This window comes from Bubalus kerabau, chromosome 15, assembly GCF_029407905.1.
Source record: "Bubalus kerabau isolate K-KA32 ecotype Philippines breed swamp buffalo chromosome 15, PCC_UOA_SB_1v2, whole genome shotgun sequence".
Classification (NCBI taxonomy): Eukaryota; Metazoa; Chordata; class Mammalia; order Artiodactyla; family Bovidae; genus Bubalus; species Bubalus kerabau.
This window is the reverse complement of record NC_073638.1, coordinates 49263394-49279482: the sequence shown is the minus strand read 5'-3', so window position 1 is coordinate 49279482 and position 16089 is coordinate 49263394. Positions and strand designations below refer to the sequence as shown.

General features: G+C 38.0%; 1 protein-coding gene across 1 annotated transcript; it reads right to left on the bottom strand.

The window, feature by feature from the left end:
- Positions 1-12865: 12865 nt before the first annotated feature.
- On the bottom strand, positions 12866-13825 carry LOC129627800 (olfactory receptor 52E4-like). Its single transcript, XM_055547304.1, has one exon. The coding sequence runs from the start codon at positions 13823-13825 to the stop codon at positions 12866-12868; it is 960 nt and encodes a 319-aa protein (XP_055403279.1).
- Between the last annotated feature and the right edge of the window lie 2264 nt (positions 13826-16089).

Sequence of the window (16089 nt, the reverse complement as noted above, 5' to 3'; positions counted from 1 at the left end):
AATGTACACAACATATCTTCTAAGCACAAGACAAACTCTTGTTTTGATTTCATTTTCTCCCTTTATAGACAATGAAATTCAAGATGCAATTAAGGAATAACTGTCATATGTAAATGATAATGTTGTTGTCATTATAAACTATATTTCATGTTGAAAATAGAGTGGCTTTATGACATAACCATCATCAGTCCAGTTCAGTTCAGTTTCTCAGTCATGTCTGACTCTTTGCACCCCAGTGGATTGCTGCACGCCAGACTTCCCTGTCCATCACCAACTCCCAGAGCTTGCTCAAACTCATGCCCCTCGGGTCAGTGATGCCATCCATCCATGTCATTCTCTGTTGTCCCCTTCTCCTCCTATCTTCAAAAGTATTAGTTTTTTGGCACTCAGCTTTCTTTATGGGCCAACTCTCACATCCATACATGACTACTGGAAAAACCATAGCTTTGACTTATATGGACTGCCCTCAATCTTTCCCAGCATCAGGGTCTTTTCAAATGAGTCAGCTCTTCACATCAGGTGGCCAAAGTATTGGAGTTTCAGCTTCAACATCAGTCCTTACAATGAACAGCCAGGACTGATATCCTTTAGGATGGACTGGTTGGATCTCCTTGCAGTCCAAGGGACTCTCAAGAGTCTTCTCCAACACCACAGTTCAAAACCATCAATTCTTCAGCGCTCAGCTTTCTTCACAGTCCAACTCTCACATCCATACATGACTATTGGAAAAACCATAGCTTTGACTATATGGACTTTTGTCAGCAAAGTAACATCTCTTCTTTTTAATATGTTGTTTAAGTTTGTCATAGCTTTTCTTCCAAGGAAAAATAGGTGTGTATATATATAAATAGGTACTTAGAATAGAAATTCACAATAACAAGACTTTGGATATATGATGATTGTATATATCTACACATGTATATCTTTTAAAATTGCTCTCAAAAATGATTATTAGTTTTCTCTATGTAAGTCTTATCTCTATATGTATTTTGTATAATATGTCTTGATGAATACTTTAAACTTAAGCTATATTAAATGACATGAGACTGCAATAACCCTTTGAGTGAAATTGACAACTGTCATCTAGATGAAAATAGTATTGGCATAAAAATAGGTAGTTGAAGGACAAATTCCAAAATATTGATGCATGAGTCAAAACATGATGAATTTCATGCAACCAGAATCTTACTATTTAACAAACCTGTACATAGATATTACTATTGACATAGAGAACAACATTGTCATCACATATTCAGGAATTCCATTACATTTTTTACTTAGTCCCACTTTTCTTCACTCACCTTCAGTGACAAAAAGCAGAATAATCAATTTCAAGTCAAAACACAAATTACAGGAACAAGATGGCAGAGTAGGTGGATGTGAAGTACCTATCTCTCCATGGATACATCAGGGATACACCTTCAGACACAGAAGTGCATACTGAACACCAGCTGAGAATGGACAGGAGTACCTGACCAGTGGAAAATAATATATAGAACCATACAAAACTTGGTAGGACAAAGGAAATAGAGGGAGAAACAGGACTGTTAGTAGGATTGGACCGGCCCTCAGCAGGTGGGGGAACTGAAGCAGGGGTCTGATCCTCACATCAGGGCAATTGTCTGAGTCAGAGGAGAAGCATTTAAGACAGAAACAGCTCACATGTGGTAGCTTAAATGAAATGAAAAATCAGACAGTCCTTGCTGTAGCCATACATAGCCCCTCGGACAGGGACAGGGATGCAGGTCCCCAGAAAGCACAGTGGCTGGGAGCTGAAGTTTAGGGATTGTGGAGCAATCCCAGGGTGAGGGCTGCTATTGACTGCAGAGAGATGGATCAAAGGGATGTGAGGGTGGAGAATGTGGTTGGAAATGCCTGTTGAAGAAAGCTGGACAGCTATGGGAGCAAGGCAATAATGCTGAGTCACACAGAGTGGGTGGAGCCATCACCATAGCCCCTTTCTCTACACACTAGTATCAGCAGCTGAACATTAGAGAGGCTGGTCCATCAAACATGATATGCACTGAACTACAGAGTAGGACCCCACCCAGCGTGCCCCTTTAAGTGCCTGACGTGCTGAACAACAGAGAAGGACCCCAGGCAAGGGAGCCCTCTAAGTGCCTGAATGGGCAGAACTACGGAGAAAGACTGGCCAAAGAGGCCTTGTAATCACCAGCTAAAAGAGGCTTGAAGAAAGACTCTGATAGGGCCATAACTCCTGCGGCACAGTAGTCCATGTCCCTGCAAATTTGGCACTGCCAGGGTCCCTGCAAATCAAGCAGCTGTGCCACCTTCATTCTCAACTCTCACTGGGGCAGGACTGCCACAGGCAATAAAAGTCTTAAGTATATCCATGCGGGGAGGGGGTTTTCCAGACAAGAATACTGGAGTGTATTGGCCAGTGCTGGTTGCCATATCCTTCTAGAACACTGTATTTCCTGCTGTCCTAGACATGCCTCCAGAACCCCTGCAAGCCAAGCAGCTGCACCACGTCCATCCCTGGCTCTCACAGGGGCAGACCCAAGTCCTCCAGGGCAGCCTCATGAGCAAAACCCCAGTGGACCACCCACATGCAGAAGTGGAAATAAACCACAATTGAAACCCAGAGGCAGTGTGGCTAAGGAAGAAGACCCAAAACCTTCCCACCAGCTGTACAAGCTGAAGATTAAATCCACATGATAGACTAGGCAGACTCTGTATCTATGGAATATATAAAAGGACATTGAGAGCTCCCACAAAAGAAAGCACACTAATTCAAATAGCTGTAGACATTGGAGGCAAGAACACACTGGAGCAGGACCGAATTAGAATATGAGCTGCCCCCATAGCAGGTCCAGAGATCAGCAGAGTGTTGGAGGACATCCTAGGGAGGTGAGATGGACTGTGACTCCCAGCAGTGACAGCACTGACTCAAGAAAAGCATTTATTATTCTTAGGTTTTGACTTGTTCTATAGAGTCTTTTGGATTTTTTTTTCTTTCTCCCCCCTCCCCCAATGTAATTGTTAATTTTATTGGCACTATGAGATCTAATTAAGCTTTCAGATTTATTTTTATCAGTCACAATTTTTATTGTTGCTATAAACCTCTGCCTTTACATTGGGCTTTTGCAGTTTTGCAGAGTTTTCCTTTTTTTTTTTTGTCTTTTCTCTTTTTTTAATTTTAATATTTAAAATCTATTTTTTTCTAAATCCATTCCTTTGTTTGCTTTTCCTACTGTTCTTTTCCCCTTGCAGTTAATCTTTAATGTATATAAATCTTCTTTATCTAACTCTATTTAACTTTGCATATCTATTTTTTCTTTTTCTTTCTTTCCTTTCCTCTCAACATATTTGTCAGTTTTATTTTCATTGCTTTATTCCCAATTGGCACCTTACTTTAGTTTTGTTTTACAGTTTGTGCTTTAGTTAATTTTGTTCTGATAGATATAATTTTTGGTTTCCTTTGTACTCTGGGTCAATCCGTTGTACTTTATTTTTCTTGGACTGTATGGATATGTATATGTGTATATTTGGTCACATTTTTTATTGTTGTTATAAACCTCTGCCTTGACTTAGACTTTTTCAGTTCTGTGTAGTTTTCTTTTCTTTTTTTTTTCCTTTACCTTCTTCCATTTTGTTTTCCTTTTCTCTTTTTATGGTTTTAATTTTTAACTTTTTTAAACAAACCTATTATATTTTTTTCTACATTTATTCCTTTGTTTGCCTTTCCTACACTACTTTTCCTTTTGCCGTTAATCTTTAATGTATATAAATCTTCTTCCTTTAACTGCATATCTATGATTTCTTTCTTTTCTTTCCTCTCAACATATTTGTTAGTTTTGTTTTCATATTCATTACTTTTTTTCCCCGAATTTGCAACTTGCTTTAGTTTTGTTTTCCAATTTATGCTTTACTTAGTTTTGTTCTTAACTGATAAATATATTTTTTTATTTCCTTTGTTTCCTGGATAAGTCTACTATACTTTATTTTTGTTGGACTGTTTTGACTTCACTCGTGGGTGTAAATGTATACAGTCCATTATTTTAATTATTCCTGATTTTGTAACTGCCATTTGTCTGGGGTTCATCTTTGGCTTCTCATTTGTGGATATTGGTTTTATCTCACTTAATGCCATGACAAACCACTTGTGGAATCTTCGTTCCTGACCTGAGATCAAGCCCTGGGGCTTTGGAGTGGGAGCACTGACTCCAAGACACTACACTACCAGAGAACTAACCCTCAGATCAGATCAGATCAGATCAGTTGCTCAGTCATGTCCAACTCTTTGAGACCCCATGAATCTCAGCACGCCAGGCCTCCCTGTCCATCACCAACTCCCTGAGTTCACTCAGACTCATGTCCATCGAGTCAGTGATGCCATCTAGCCATCTCATCCTCTGGCGTTCCCTTCTTCTCCTGCCCCCAATCCCTCCCAGCATCAGACTCTTTTCCAATGAGTCAACTCTTCGCATGAGGTGGCCAAAGTACTGGAGTTTCAGCTTTAGCATCATTCCTTCCAAAAAAACCCCAGGGCTGATCGCCTTCAGAATGGACTGGTTGGATCTCCTTGCAGTCCAAGGGACTCTCAAGAGTCTTCTCCAACACCACAGTTCAAAAGCATCAATTCTTCGGTGCTCAGCCTTCTTCACAGTCCAACTCTCACATCCATACATGACCACATGAAAAACCATAGCCTTGACTAGACAAACCGTTGTTGGCAAAGTAATGTCTCTGCTTTTAATATGCTATCTAGGTTGGTCATAACTTTCCTCCCAAGGAGTAAGCGTCTTTTAATTTCATGGCTGCAGTCACCATCTGTAGTGATTTTGGAGCCCAGAAAAATAAAGTCTGACACTGTTTCCACTGTTTCCCCATCTATTTCCCCTGAAGCGGTGGGACCAGATGCCATGATCTTCATTTTCTGAATGTTGAGCTTTAAGCCAACTTTTTCACTCTCCACTTTCACTTTCATCAAGAGGCTTTTGAGTTCCTCTTCACTTTCTGTCATAAGGGTGGTGTCATCTGCATATTTGAGGTTATTGATATTTCTCCTGGCAATCTTGATTCCAGCTTGTGCTTCTTCCAGCACAGAGTTTCTCATGATGTACTCTGCATAGAAGTTAAATAAGCAGGGTGACAGTATACAGCCTTGACATACTCCTTTTCCTATTTAGAACCACTCTGTTGTTCCATGTCCAGTTCTAACTGTTGTTTCCTGACCTGAATACAAATTTCTCAACAGGCAGGTCAGGTGGTCTGGTGTTCCCATCTCTTTCAGAATTTTCCAAAGTTTATTGTGATCCACACAGTCAAAGGCTTTGGTATAGTCAATAAAGCAGAAATAGATGTTTTTCTGGAACTCTCTTGCTTTTTTGATGATCTGGTGAATGTTGGTAATTTAATCTCTGGTTCCTCTGCCTTTTCTAAAAGAAGCTTGAACATCTGGAAGTTCATGGTTCACATATTGCTGAAGCCTGGCTTGGAGAATTTTGAGCATTACTTTACTAGCATGTGAGATGAGTGTAATTGTGTGGTAGTTTGAGCATTCTTTGGCATTGCCTTTCTTTGGGATTGGTATGAAAACTGACCTTTTTTTGTCCTGTAGCCACTGCTGAGTTTTCCAAATTTGCTGGCTTATTGAATGCAGCACTTTCACAGCATCATCTTTCAGGATTTGAAATAGCTCAACTAGAATTCCATCACCTCCACTAGCTTTGTTCGTATGATGCTTTCTAAGGCCCACTTGACTTCACATTCCAGGATGTCTGGCTCTAGGTGAGTGATCATACCATCGTGATTATCTGGGTCGTGAAGATCTTTTTTGTACAGTTCTTTGTTGTATTCTTGCCATCTCTTCTTAATATCTTCTGCTTCTGTTATGTCCATACCATTTCTGTCCTTTATTGAGCCCATCTTTGCATGCAATGTTCCTTTGGTATCTCTAATTTTCTTGAAGAGATCTCTAGTCTTTCCCTTTCTGTTGTTTTCCTCTATTTCTTTGCATTCATTGCTGAGGAAGGCTTTCTTATCTCTTCTTGCTGTTCTTTGGAACTCTGCATTCAGATGCTTATATCTTTTCTTTTCTCCTTTGCTTTTCACTTCTCTTCTTTTCATAGCTATTTATAAGGCCTCCCTAGACAGCCATTTTGCTTTTTTGCATTTCCTTCCATGGGGATGATCTTGATCCCTGTCTCCTGTACAATGTCACGAACCTCCATCCATAGTTCATCAGGCAGTCTATCTATCAGAGCTAATCCCTTAAATCTATTTCTCACTTCCACTGTATAATCATAAGGGATTTGACTTAGGTCATACCTGAATGGTCTAGTGGTTTTCCCTACTTTTTTCAATTCAAGTCTGAATTTGGCAATAAAGAGCTCATGATCTGAGCCACAGTCAGCTCCCAGTCTTGTTTTTCTGACTGTATCGAGCTTCTCCATCTTTGGCTGCAAAGAATATAATCAATCTGATTTCGGTGCTGACCATCTTGTGATGTCCATGTGTAGAGTCTTCTCTTGTGTTGTTAAAAGAGGGTGTTTGCTATGACCAGTGCGTTCTCTTGGCAAAACTCTATTAGCCTTTGTCCTGCTTCATTCTATATTCCAAGGCCAAATTTTCCTGTTACTCCAGGTGTTTCTTGACTTCCTACTTTTGCATTCCAGTCCCCTATAATGAAAAGGACATCTTTTTGGGGTGTTAGTTCTAAAAAGTCTTGTAGGTCTTCATAGAACCGTTCAACTTCAGCTTCTTCAGCGTAACTGGTTGAGGCATAGACTTGGATTACTGTGATACAAAATGGTTTGCCTTGGAAACCAACAGAGATTATTCTGTCGTTTTTGAGATTGCATCCAAGTACTGCATTTCGGATTCTTTAGTTGACCATGATGGCTACTCCATTTCTTCTAAGGGATTCCTGCCCACAGTAGTAGATAAAATGGTCATTTGAGTTAAATTCACCCATTCTAGTCCATTTTAGTTCACTGATTCTGAGAATGCCGACGTTCACTCTTGCCATCTCCTGTTTCACCACTTCCAATTTGCCTTGATTCATGGACCTGACATTCCAGGTTCCTATGCAATATTGCTCTTTACAGCATCAGACCTTGCTTCTATCACTAGTCACATCCACAACTGGGTATTGTTTTTGCTTTGGCTCCATCCGTTCATTCTTTCTAGAGTTATTTCTCCACTGATCTCCAGTAGCATATTGGGCACCTTACCAACCTCGGGAGTTCCTCTTTCAGTATCCTATCATTTTGCCTTTTCACACTGTTCATAGGGTTCTCAAGGCAAGAATACTGAAGTGGTTTGCCATTCCCTTCTCCAGTGGACCACATTCTGTCAGACCTCTCCACCATGACCTGCCCATCTTGGGTGGCCCCAGATGGCATGGCTTAGTTTCATTGAGTTAGACAAGGCTGTGGTCCTAGTGTAATTAGATTGACTAGTTTTCTGTGATTATGGTTTCAGCGTGTCTGCCCCCTGATGCCCTCTTGCAACATCCACCGTCTTATTTGGGTTTCTCTTACCTTGGACATGGGGGGTCAACCTTAGGAGGGCAGAAACCTAAAGGAAGAATGAATTAAACCTTAAAGCCTGGGAAAAGTTGACCTCAAACACAATACAATAAAAATAATAATAATAATGAGGCAGAGAAATGCTACACAAATGAAGGAACAAACTAGAAATACAGAAGTACAAAGAAATGAAGAGGAAATAGGCAGACTACCTGAAAATGAATTCAGAATAATGATAGTAAAGATGATCCAAAACCTTTAAAACAGAATGGAGGAAATGAAAGAATCAGTTAACATATAATAAAATTAAAAAATAAACATACAAAGACAAACAACACAATTACTGAAATTAAAAATACTCTAGAAGGATTCAATAGCAGAATATCTGAAGCAGAAGAACCAATCCATAAGCTGGAAGATAAAATGATGGAAATAACTTCTGAAGAGCAGAATACAGTAAAAAGAATGAAGAGAACTGAGAACAGTTTCAGAGACCTCTGGGACAATATCAGATGCACCAATATTCAAACTATAGGGGTCCCAGAAGAAGAAGAGAAAAAGAAAGGGCGTGATAAAAATTTTGAAGAGATTATAGTTGAAAATTTCCTCAACATGGGAAAGGAAATAGTCAATCAAGTCCAAGAGGCACAAAGAGTCCCATACAGGATAAACCCAAGGAGAAACATGCCAAGACACATACTAATCAAACTAACAAAGACTAAACACAAAGAAAGAATATTAAAAGCAGCAAGGGAGAAGCAACAAGTAACATACAAGGGCAACCCCATACACTCAACAGCTGATCTTTTGGCAGAAACTCTGCAGACCAGAAGGGAATGTCAGGATATATTTAAAGTGCTGAAAGGGAAAAATCTACAGCCAAGATTACTGTATCTGGCAAAGATTTCATTCAAAATTAATGAAGAAATAAAAAGCTTTTCAGACAAACAAAAGTTAAGAGAACTCATTACCACCAAACCAGCTTTACAACAAATGTTAAAGGGACTTATTTAATCAAGAAATACAAGAGAAGAAAAAATATGTACAAAATCAACCTCAAATAATTGAGAAAATGGCTATAGGAACACACATATCAATAATTACTTTGAATGTAAATGGACTAAATGCTCCAGCCAAAAAACACAGACTGGATGAATGGATACAAAAACAAGACCCATATATATGCTATCTATATATTCTGAAGCCACTTCAGACCTAAAGACACATATAGACTGAAAGTGAAAGGATGGAAAAACATATTCCATGCAAATGGGAAGCAAAAGAAAGCTGGACTAGCAATCAACATATCAGACAAAATAGACCTTAAAATAGAGAATATTACAAGAGATAAGGAAGGACATTGCATAATGATTAAGGGATCAATCCAAGAGGAAGACATAACAATTGTAAATATCTATGCACCCAATATAGGAGCATCTTGATACATAAGATAAATACTAACAGATATAAAAGGAGACATTGACAGTAACACAATAATAGTAGGAGACTTTAACACCCCACTCATACCAATAGACAGATCATAAAAACAGAAAATTAATAAGGAAACACAAGTCTTATTTGATGCATTAGATGAAATGAATCTCATTGATATCTTCAGGACATTCCACCCAAATGCAGAAGAATACTCCTCAAGTACATATGGAACATTCTCCAGGGTAGACCACATCTTGGGTCACAAATCAACCTCACTAAATTTAAAAAAATTGAAATCATATCAAGCATCTTCTTTGACCACAATGGTATGAGACTAGATATCACTTACAAGAGAAAAACTATAAGAAATGTAAACACATGGAGATTAAGCATCACATTTCTAAATAACCAACAAGTTACTGAGAAATCAAGAGGGAAATCAAAACATTTCTGGAAACAAATGACAATGAAAACACAACTCAAAAACTGTGGGATGCAGTAAAAGCATTTCTAAGAGGGAAGTTTATAGCAATACAATCCTACCTCAAGAAATAAGAAAAACATCAAATAGACAACTTAACTTTACATCTAAAAAACTGGAAAAAGAACTATATATATATATATATATATATATATATATATATATATATATTTGAAGAAAAGAAAGCATAAAGATCCGAGCAGCAATAAATGAAAAAGAAGTGAAACAGCATTAAACATGAATAAAAGTAAAAACTGGTTCTTTGAGAAGATAAACAACACTGAAAAGCTTTAGCCAGACTTATCAAGAAAAAGAGAGAGAACAATCAAATCAACAAAATTAGAAATGAAACAGGAGAGGTTACAACAGACAATGCAGAAATACAAAGGATTATAAGAGACTATTATGAACAACCATATGGCAATAAAATGGATAACATGGAAGAAATGGACAGATTTTACAAAAATCAATCTTCCAATACTGAATCAGGAAGAAATATAAATCATGAACAACCCAATTACAAGCACTGAAATTGAAGCTGTGATAAAAATTTCCAGAAAAAAAAAAAAAAAAAAAAAAAAAGCCCAGGACCAAATGGCTTCACAGGAGAATTCTATCAAGCTTTTAGAGAAGAGTGAATGCCTATCTTTCTAAAACTCTTTCGAAGAATTGTAGAGGAAGGAACACTTCCAGACTCATTCTCCGAAGCCACCATCACCCTGATACCAAAACCAGATGAGACAACACACAAAAAGAAAACTACAGGCCAATATCACTGAAGTACATAGGTGCAAAAATCCTCAACAAAATTTTAGCAAGCAGAATTCAGCAACACATCAAAAAACTCATACACCAGTTGGGTTTATTCCAGGGATGCAAGGGTTCTTCAATATATGCAAATCAATCAATGTGATACGCCATATTAAAAAATTGAAAGATAAAATCCATATGGTAATCTCAATAGATGCGGAAAAAGCCCTTGACAAAATTCAGTACCCATTTATGATTAAAACTGTTCAAAAAATGGGCATAAAAGGAACCTACCTCTACATAGTATATGCTAATTATGATAAGCCTGCAGCAAACATTATTCTCAATGGTGAAAAACTGAAAGCATTCCACCTAAGATAAGAAAAGGACAAGGGTGTCCACTTTCACCACTATTACTCAGCATAGTTTTGGAAGTCCTACCTACAGCCATCAGAGAAGAAAAAGAAATAAAAGGAATCCAGATCGGAAAGAAGTAAGGCTCTCACTGTTTGAAGATGACATGATACTGTACATAGGAAACCTTAAAGATAGTATCAGAAAATTACTAGAGATGATCAGTGAATTTAGCAAAGTTGCAGGATACAAAATAAATACAAAGAAATCACTTACATTTCTGTATACTAACAATGAAACATCAGAAATGAAATTAAGGAATCAATTCCATTCACCATTGCAACAAAAATAATTAAATATCCAGGAATAAACTTACCTTAAGAGACAAAAGAACTGTACACAGAAAATTATAAGACACTAATGAGAGAAATCAAAGATGACATAAACAGATAGAGAGATATTCCATGTTCCTGGGTAGGAAGAATCAATATTTTGAAAATGACTATACTACCAAATGCAATCTACAGATTTTCAATGTGATCCCTATCAACTTACCAATAGCATTTTTCACAGAACTAAAACAAAAATGTCACAATTCATATGTAAACACAAAGACCCCAAATAGCCAAACCAGTCTTGAGAAAGAAGAATGGAGCTGGAGGAATCAACCTTCCTGACTTCAGATTATACTACAAAGCGACAGTCATCAAGTCAGTATGGTACTGGCACAAAAATAGAAATATAGACCAATGGAACAAGATAGAAAGCACAGATATAAACCCATGCACTTCTGTATACCTTATTTTTCACAAAGGAAACAAGAATATGCAGTGGGGAAAAGACAGCCTCTTCAATAAATAGTGCTGGGAAAATTGCACAGCTACATGTAAAAGAATGAAATTAGAACACTTCTTAACACCATACACAAAGATAAACTTAAAATGGACTAAAGACCTAAATGAGAGACCAGAAACTATAAAGCTCTTAGAGGAAAACATAGGCAGAAGACTCGATGACATAAAACAAAGCAAGACCCTCTGTGACCCACCACCTAGAGTAATGGAAATAAAAACCAAAGTAAACAAGTGGGACCTGATTAAACTTAAAGGGTTTTGCACTGCAAGAAAGCTATAAGCAAGGTGAATAGACAAACCTTGGAATGGGGGAAAATAATAGTAAATGAAACAACTGACAAAGGATTAATTTCCAAAATATACAATCAGCACATACAACTCAATACCAGGAAGACAAACAACCCAATCAAAAAGTGGGGAAAAGACCTACACAGACATTTCTCCAAAGAAGACATACAGATGCCTAGCAAACACATGAAAAGATGCTCAACATCACTCATTATTAGATAAATGCAAATCAAAACCTCACACCAGTCACAATGGCCATCATCAAAAAGTCTACAAACAATAAGTGCTGGTGAGGGTGTGGAGAAAAGGGAATGCTCTTGCACTGTTGGTGGGAATGTAAATTGATACAGCCACTATGGAAGATGGTATGGAGATTCCTTATAAAACTAGGAATAAAACCACAACATGACCCAACAATCCCACTCCTAGGAATATAACCTGAGGAAACCAAAATTGAAAAATACACCTGTATTCCATTGTTCATTGCATCACTATTTACAACAGCCAGAGCATGGAAGCAACCTAGATGCCCATCCACAGATGAATGCATAAAGAAGTTGTGGTGCATATACACAATGGGGTATTACTCAGCCATAAAAAGAACACATTTGAGTCAGTTCTAATGAGGTAGATGAACCTAGAGCCTATTATACAGAGTAAAGTAAGTCAGAAAAAGATAAATATTATATTCTAGTGTATATATATACAGAATCTAGAAAAATGGTTCTGAAGAATTCATTAATGGGCAGCAATAGAGAAACAGACATAGAGAATAGAATTATGGACATGGGGAGAGGGGAGGAGAGGGTGAGATGTATGAAAAGAGTAACATGGAAACTTACATTATCATATGTAAAATAGATAGCCAATGGGAATTTTCTATATGACTCAGAAAACTCAAACAGGGGCTCTGTATCAACCCAGAAGGTGGGATGGGGAGGGAGATGGGAGGCAGGTTCAAAAGGAAATGGATATATGTATATCTATGACTGATTCATGTTGAGGTTTGACAGAAAACAAAAATTCTGTAAAGCAATTATCCTTCAATAAAAAACAAATTTAAAATATATAAATTATGAAAAGGAATCACTGAGTTATACACTTAGAAGACTCTAATAAAGGCCAAAGTAATTCGTTACTAACCTTTTCGTAATTTCAATTGGTACCCTGAGAGAAGTACAAGATAAAAGTTAGCCTGCTAGAGGTTTTCAACTCTCTAATATATTAGGTCCCTCTTTCTTGACAAATATTCTCACAACTCTGTTCCAAATTTGCTTTGTCCTGACCCCATAAATGACTGGATTTAAACAAGGAGGAACAACTACATACAAATTGGCCAGGAGGATGTGAATGTAATGAGGAACATTTCTACCAAACCGGTGTGTCATAAAGGAGAAAAATGCTGGTGTGTAAAAGGCTAAGATGACACAGACATGTGAACCACATGTGCTGAGTGCTTTGAGTCTGTCATCCCTAGAAGGAAGGTGGAAAACAGTTTGTAGGATCTGAACATAGGAGAGGGCAATGAGGAGCAAGTCAAATATCAGGGTAGCAATGGTAAATAAGCCATAGATGATGTTGACTCTTATGTTAGCACAGGCTAGACGAGCAATTCCCATATGCTCACAGTAGGTATGAGGAACAATATAGCGTCCACAAAAGGGAAGCCTTTTAAGAAGAGGACAAAAGGGGATGGCAAGGAGGACTGGCCTCACCACTGCAACAGAGGCCATGATGGCTACCATTTTGTTGGTGAGGATAGTGGTATACCTCAGTGGATAACAGATGGCGACAAAGCGGTCAATTGCCATAGCCAGGAGTACACCAGATTCCATTCCCGTGTAGGTGTGGATAAAGAACATTTGGATGAGGCAGGCTTCAAAGCTTACCTTCCTATGGTTGAACCAGAAGATGGCCAGCATTTTGGGTATGGTAGAAGTAGACAGACCTAGATCAATAAAGGAGAGAAGAGCCAGGAAGTAGAACATGGGTTGATGAAGGCTCTGGTCTGTCTTGATTACAAACAGAATTGTGACATTCCCTACAAGGGCTATCAGGTAAACAACAAAGAAAGGGAAAGCAATCCATATATGGAAATCTTCCAGACCAGGTACACCCAGCAGAAGGAAGGCAGAAGGATGTGAGGTGGTATCATTAACAAAGGACATTCTGCTGAAAATTCTTGGAGGATGGTCTGCTGTCTTCTTCAGTATTTCTGGGGAGACATGAGGGAATATATATATGGTGGTTGAATGTCACTGTATATATTTATATAGTAGAATAACAATAAAATTATTGAGAACATAATGGAAGGAAATTAGGGCCCTATTAAACTTAACTCTCAAAGATATTCAAATTATTTTTGTCCTGTTTAAAATTCCACATAGATGTTATAAGTTGCACTTCTCTGATGTTAGTGTGGTATAATGATTCATAATCATCTCTGTGTGGATCACAATAAACTGTGGAAAATTCTGAAAGAGATGGGAATACCAGACCACCTGACCTGCCTCTTGAGAAACCTATATGCAGGTCAGGAAGCAACAGTTAGTACTGGTCATGGAACAACAGACTGGTTCCAAATTGGGAAAGGAGTATGTCAAGGCTGTGTATTGTCACCCTGCTTATTTAGCTTATATGCAGAGTAGATCATAAGAAATGCTGGGCTGGAGAAAGCAAAAGCTGGAATCAAGATTGCTGTGAGAAATATCAATAACCTCAGATATGCAGATGACACCATCCTTATGGCAGAAAGTGAAGAAGAACTAAAGAGCCTCTTGATGAAAGTGAAAAAGGAGAGTGTAAAAGTTGGCTTAAAGCTCAACATTCAGACAACGAAGATCATGGCATCTGGTCCCATCACTTCATGGAAAATAGATGGGGAAACAGTGGAAACAGTGGCAGACTTTATTTTTTGGGGGCTCCAAAATCACTGCAGATGGTGATTGCAGCCATGAAATTAAAAGACTCTTTCTCCTTGGAAGGAACGTTATGACCAACCTAGACAGCATATTAAAAAGCAGACACATTATTTTGCCAACAAAGGTCCATCTAGTCAAGTCTATGGTTTTTCCAGTAGTCATGTATAGATGTGAGAGTTGGACTATAAAGAAAGCTGAGCGCCAAAGAATTGATGCATTTGAACTGCAGTGTTGGAGAAGACTCTTGAGAGTCCCTTGGACTGCAAGGAGATCCAACCAGTCCATCCTAAAGGAGATCAGTCCTGAATATCCATTGGAAGGACTGTTGTAGAAGTGGAAACTCCAATACTTTGGCCACCTGATGTGAAGAACTGACTCATTTGAAAAGACCCTGTTGCTGGGAAAGATTGAAGGTGAGAGAAGGGGACGACAGAGGATGAGATGGTTGGATGGCATCACCAACTCAATGGACATGAGTTTGGGTAATGCCTGGGATTTGCTGATGGACAGGGAGGCCTGTCCTACTTCAGTCCATGGCGTCACAAAGAGTTGGATACAACTGAGCAACTGAATTAAACTGAACTGAACTGAACTGAATCATCTCTGAGGTCATTCTTTTGTGGAATGCTCACCTACATCTGCTAATATCAAGTGAAAATCCTTTCAATAATCGTAACTTGTATAATATTTTCAAGTTACCTTGGTTACCTAGTTGAGCAGTACAAAAAAGAAAAGCCTCCAAAATGTTATTTTTTAAAAAGCATAAGTATTGGATTAGGAATTTTTCCTTATAATGGTCAATAGTGTTATTTGCTCAGTCGTGTCTGACTTCTTGAGAACTCATGGACTATAGCCCACCAGGTTCCTCTGTCCATGGAATTCTCCTGGCAGGTATACTGGAGTGGGTAGCCATTCCCTTCTTCCTGACCCAGGGATTGAATCCAGGCTCCTGCCATCTGAGTCATCAGGGAAGCCCCATAATGGTCATTGTAGTCAATAAAACATCCACTTCTTAGGCTTATTTGCCTGTCATAGTCCCTTCTCTCTAGGTGTTACTTTTTTTTTATTTGGCTTAATAGACTGTGTTTAAATCTGTATTTTAGTGAAACTATCTTTTATGGTGTGGTTGCAGAATTATTAGTATTTTTATACTTTTACAATAAAAAGCTGTGATTCTACACATGTACAAATGTGATCATCTTAATAGAGGTGGGAAAAATAATCATTTAATCCCATATCTATGTATTATATTAAAAGAAAAGTTTTCAATAGAATAGGCAAGGCATAAATCTTGTTCAATTAAGCAAAAGGAATCAATGAAAATTCTGCAGCCAATATCATAATGAATGGTGGAACACTGAAATTTTTTCCCCTAGGATTTGGAAAAAGCCAAGAATATCAACAAACATCAATTATATTTAATATATTACTGGAAGTAACAAGGTCAATACGTCAAGAAAAATGTACATAAATTGTTAATTTACAACTAATATTTAATTTATCAATTACTC

Bases quoted from the DNA above. Each gene is read 5' to 3' on its own strand.
- LOC129627800 (XM_055547304.1), bottom strand. From the start codon at position 13,825: ATGTCCTTTGTTAATGATACCACCTCACATCCTTCTGCCTTCCTTCTG.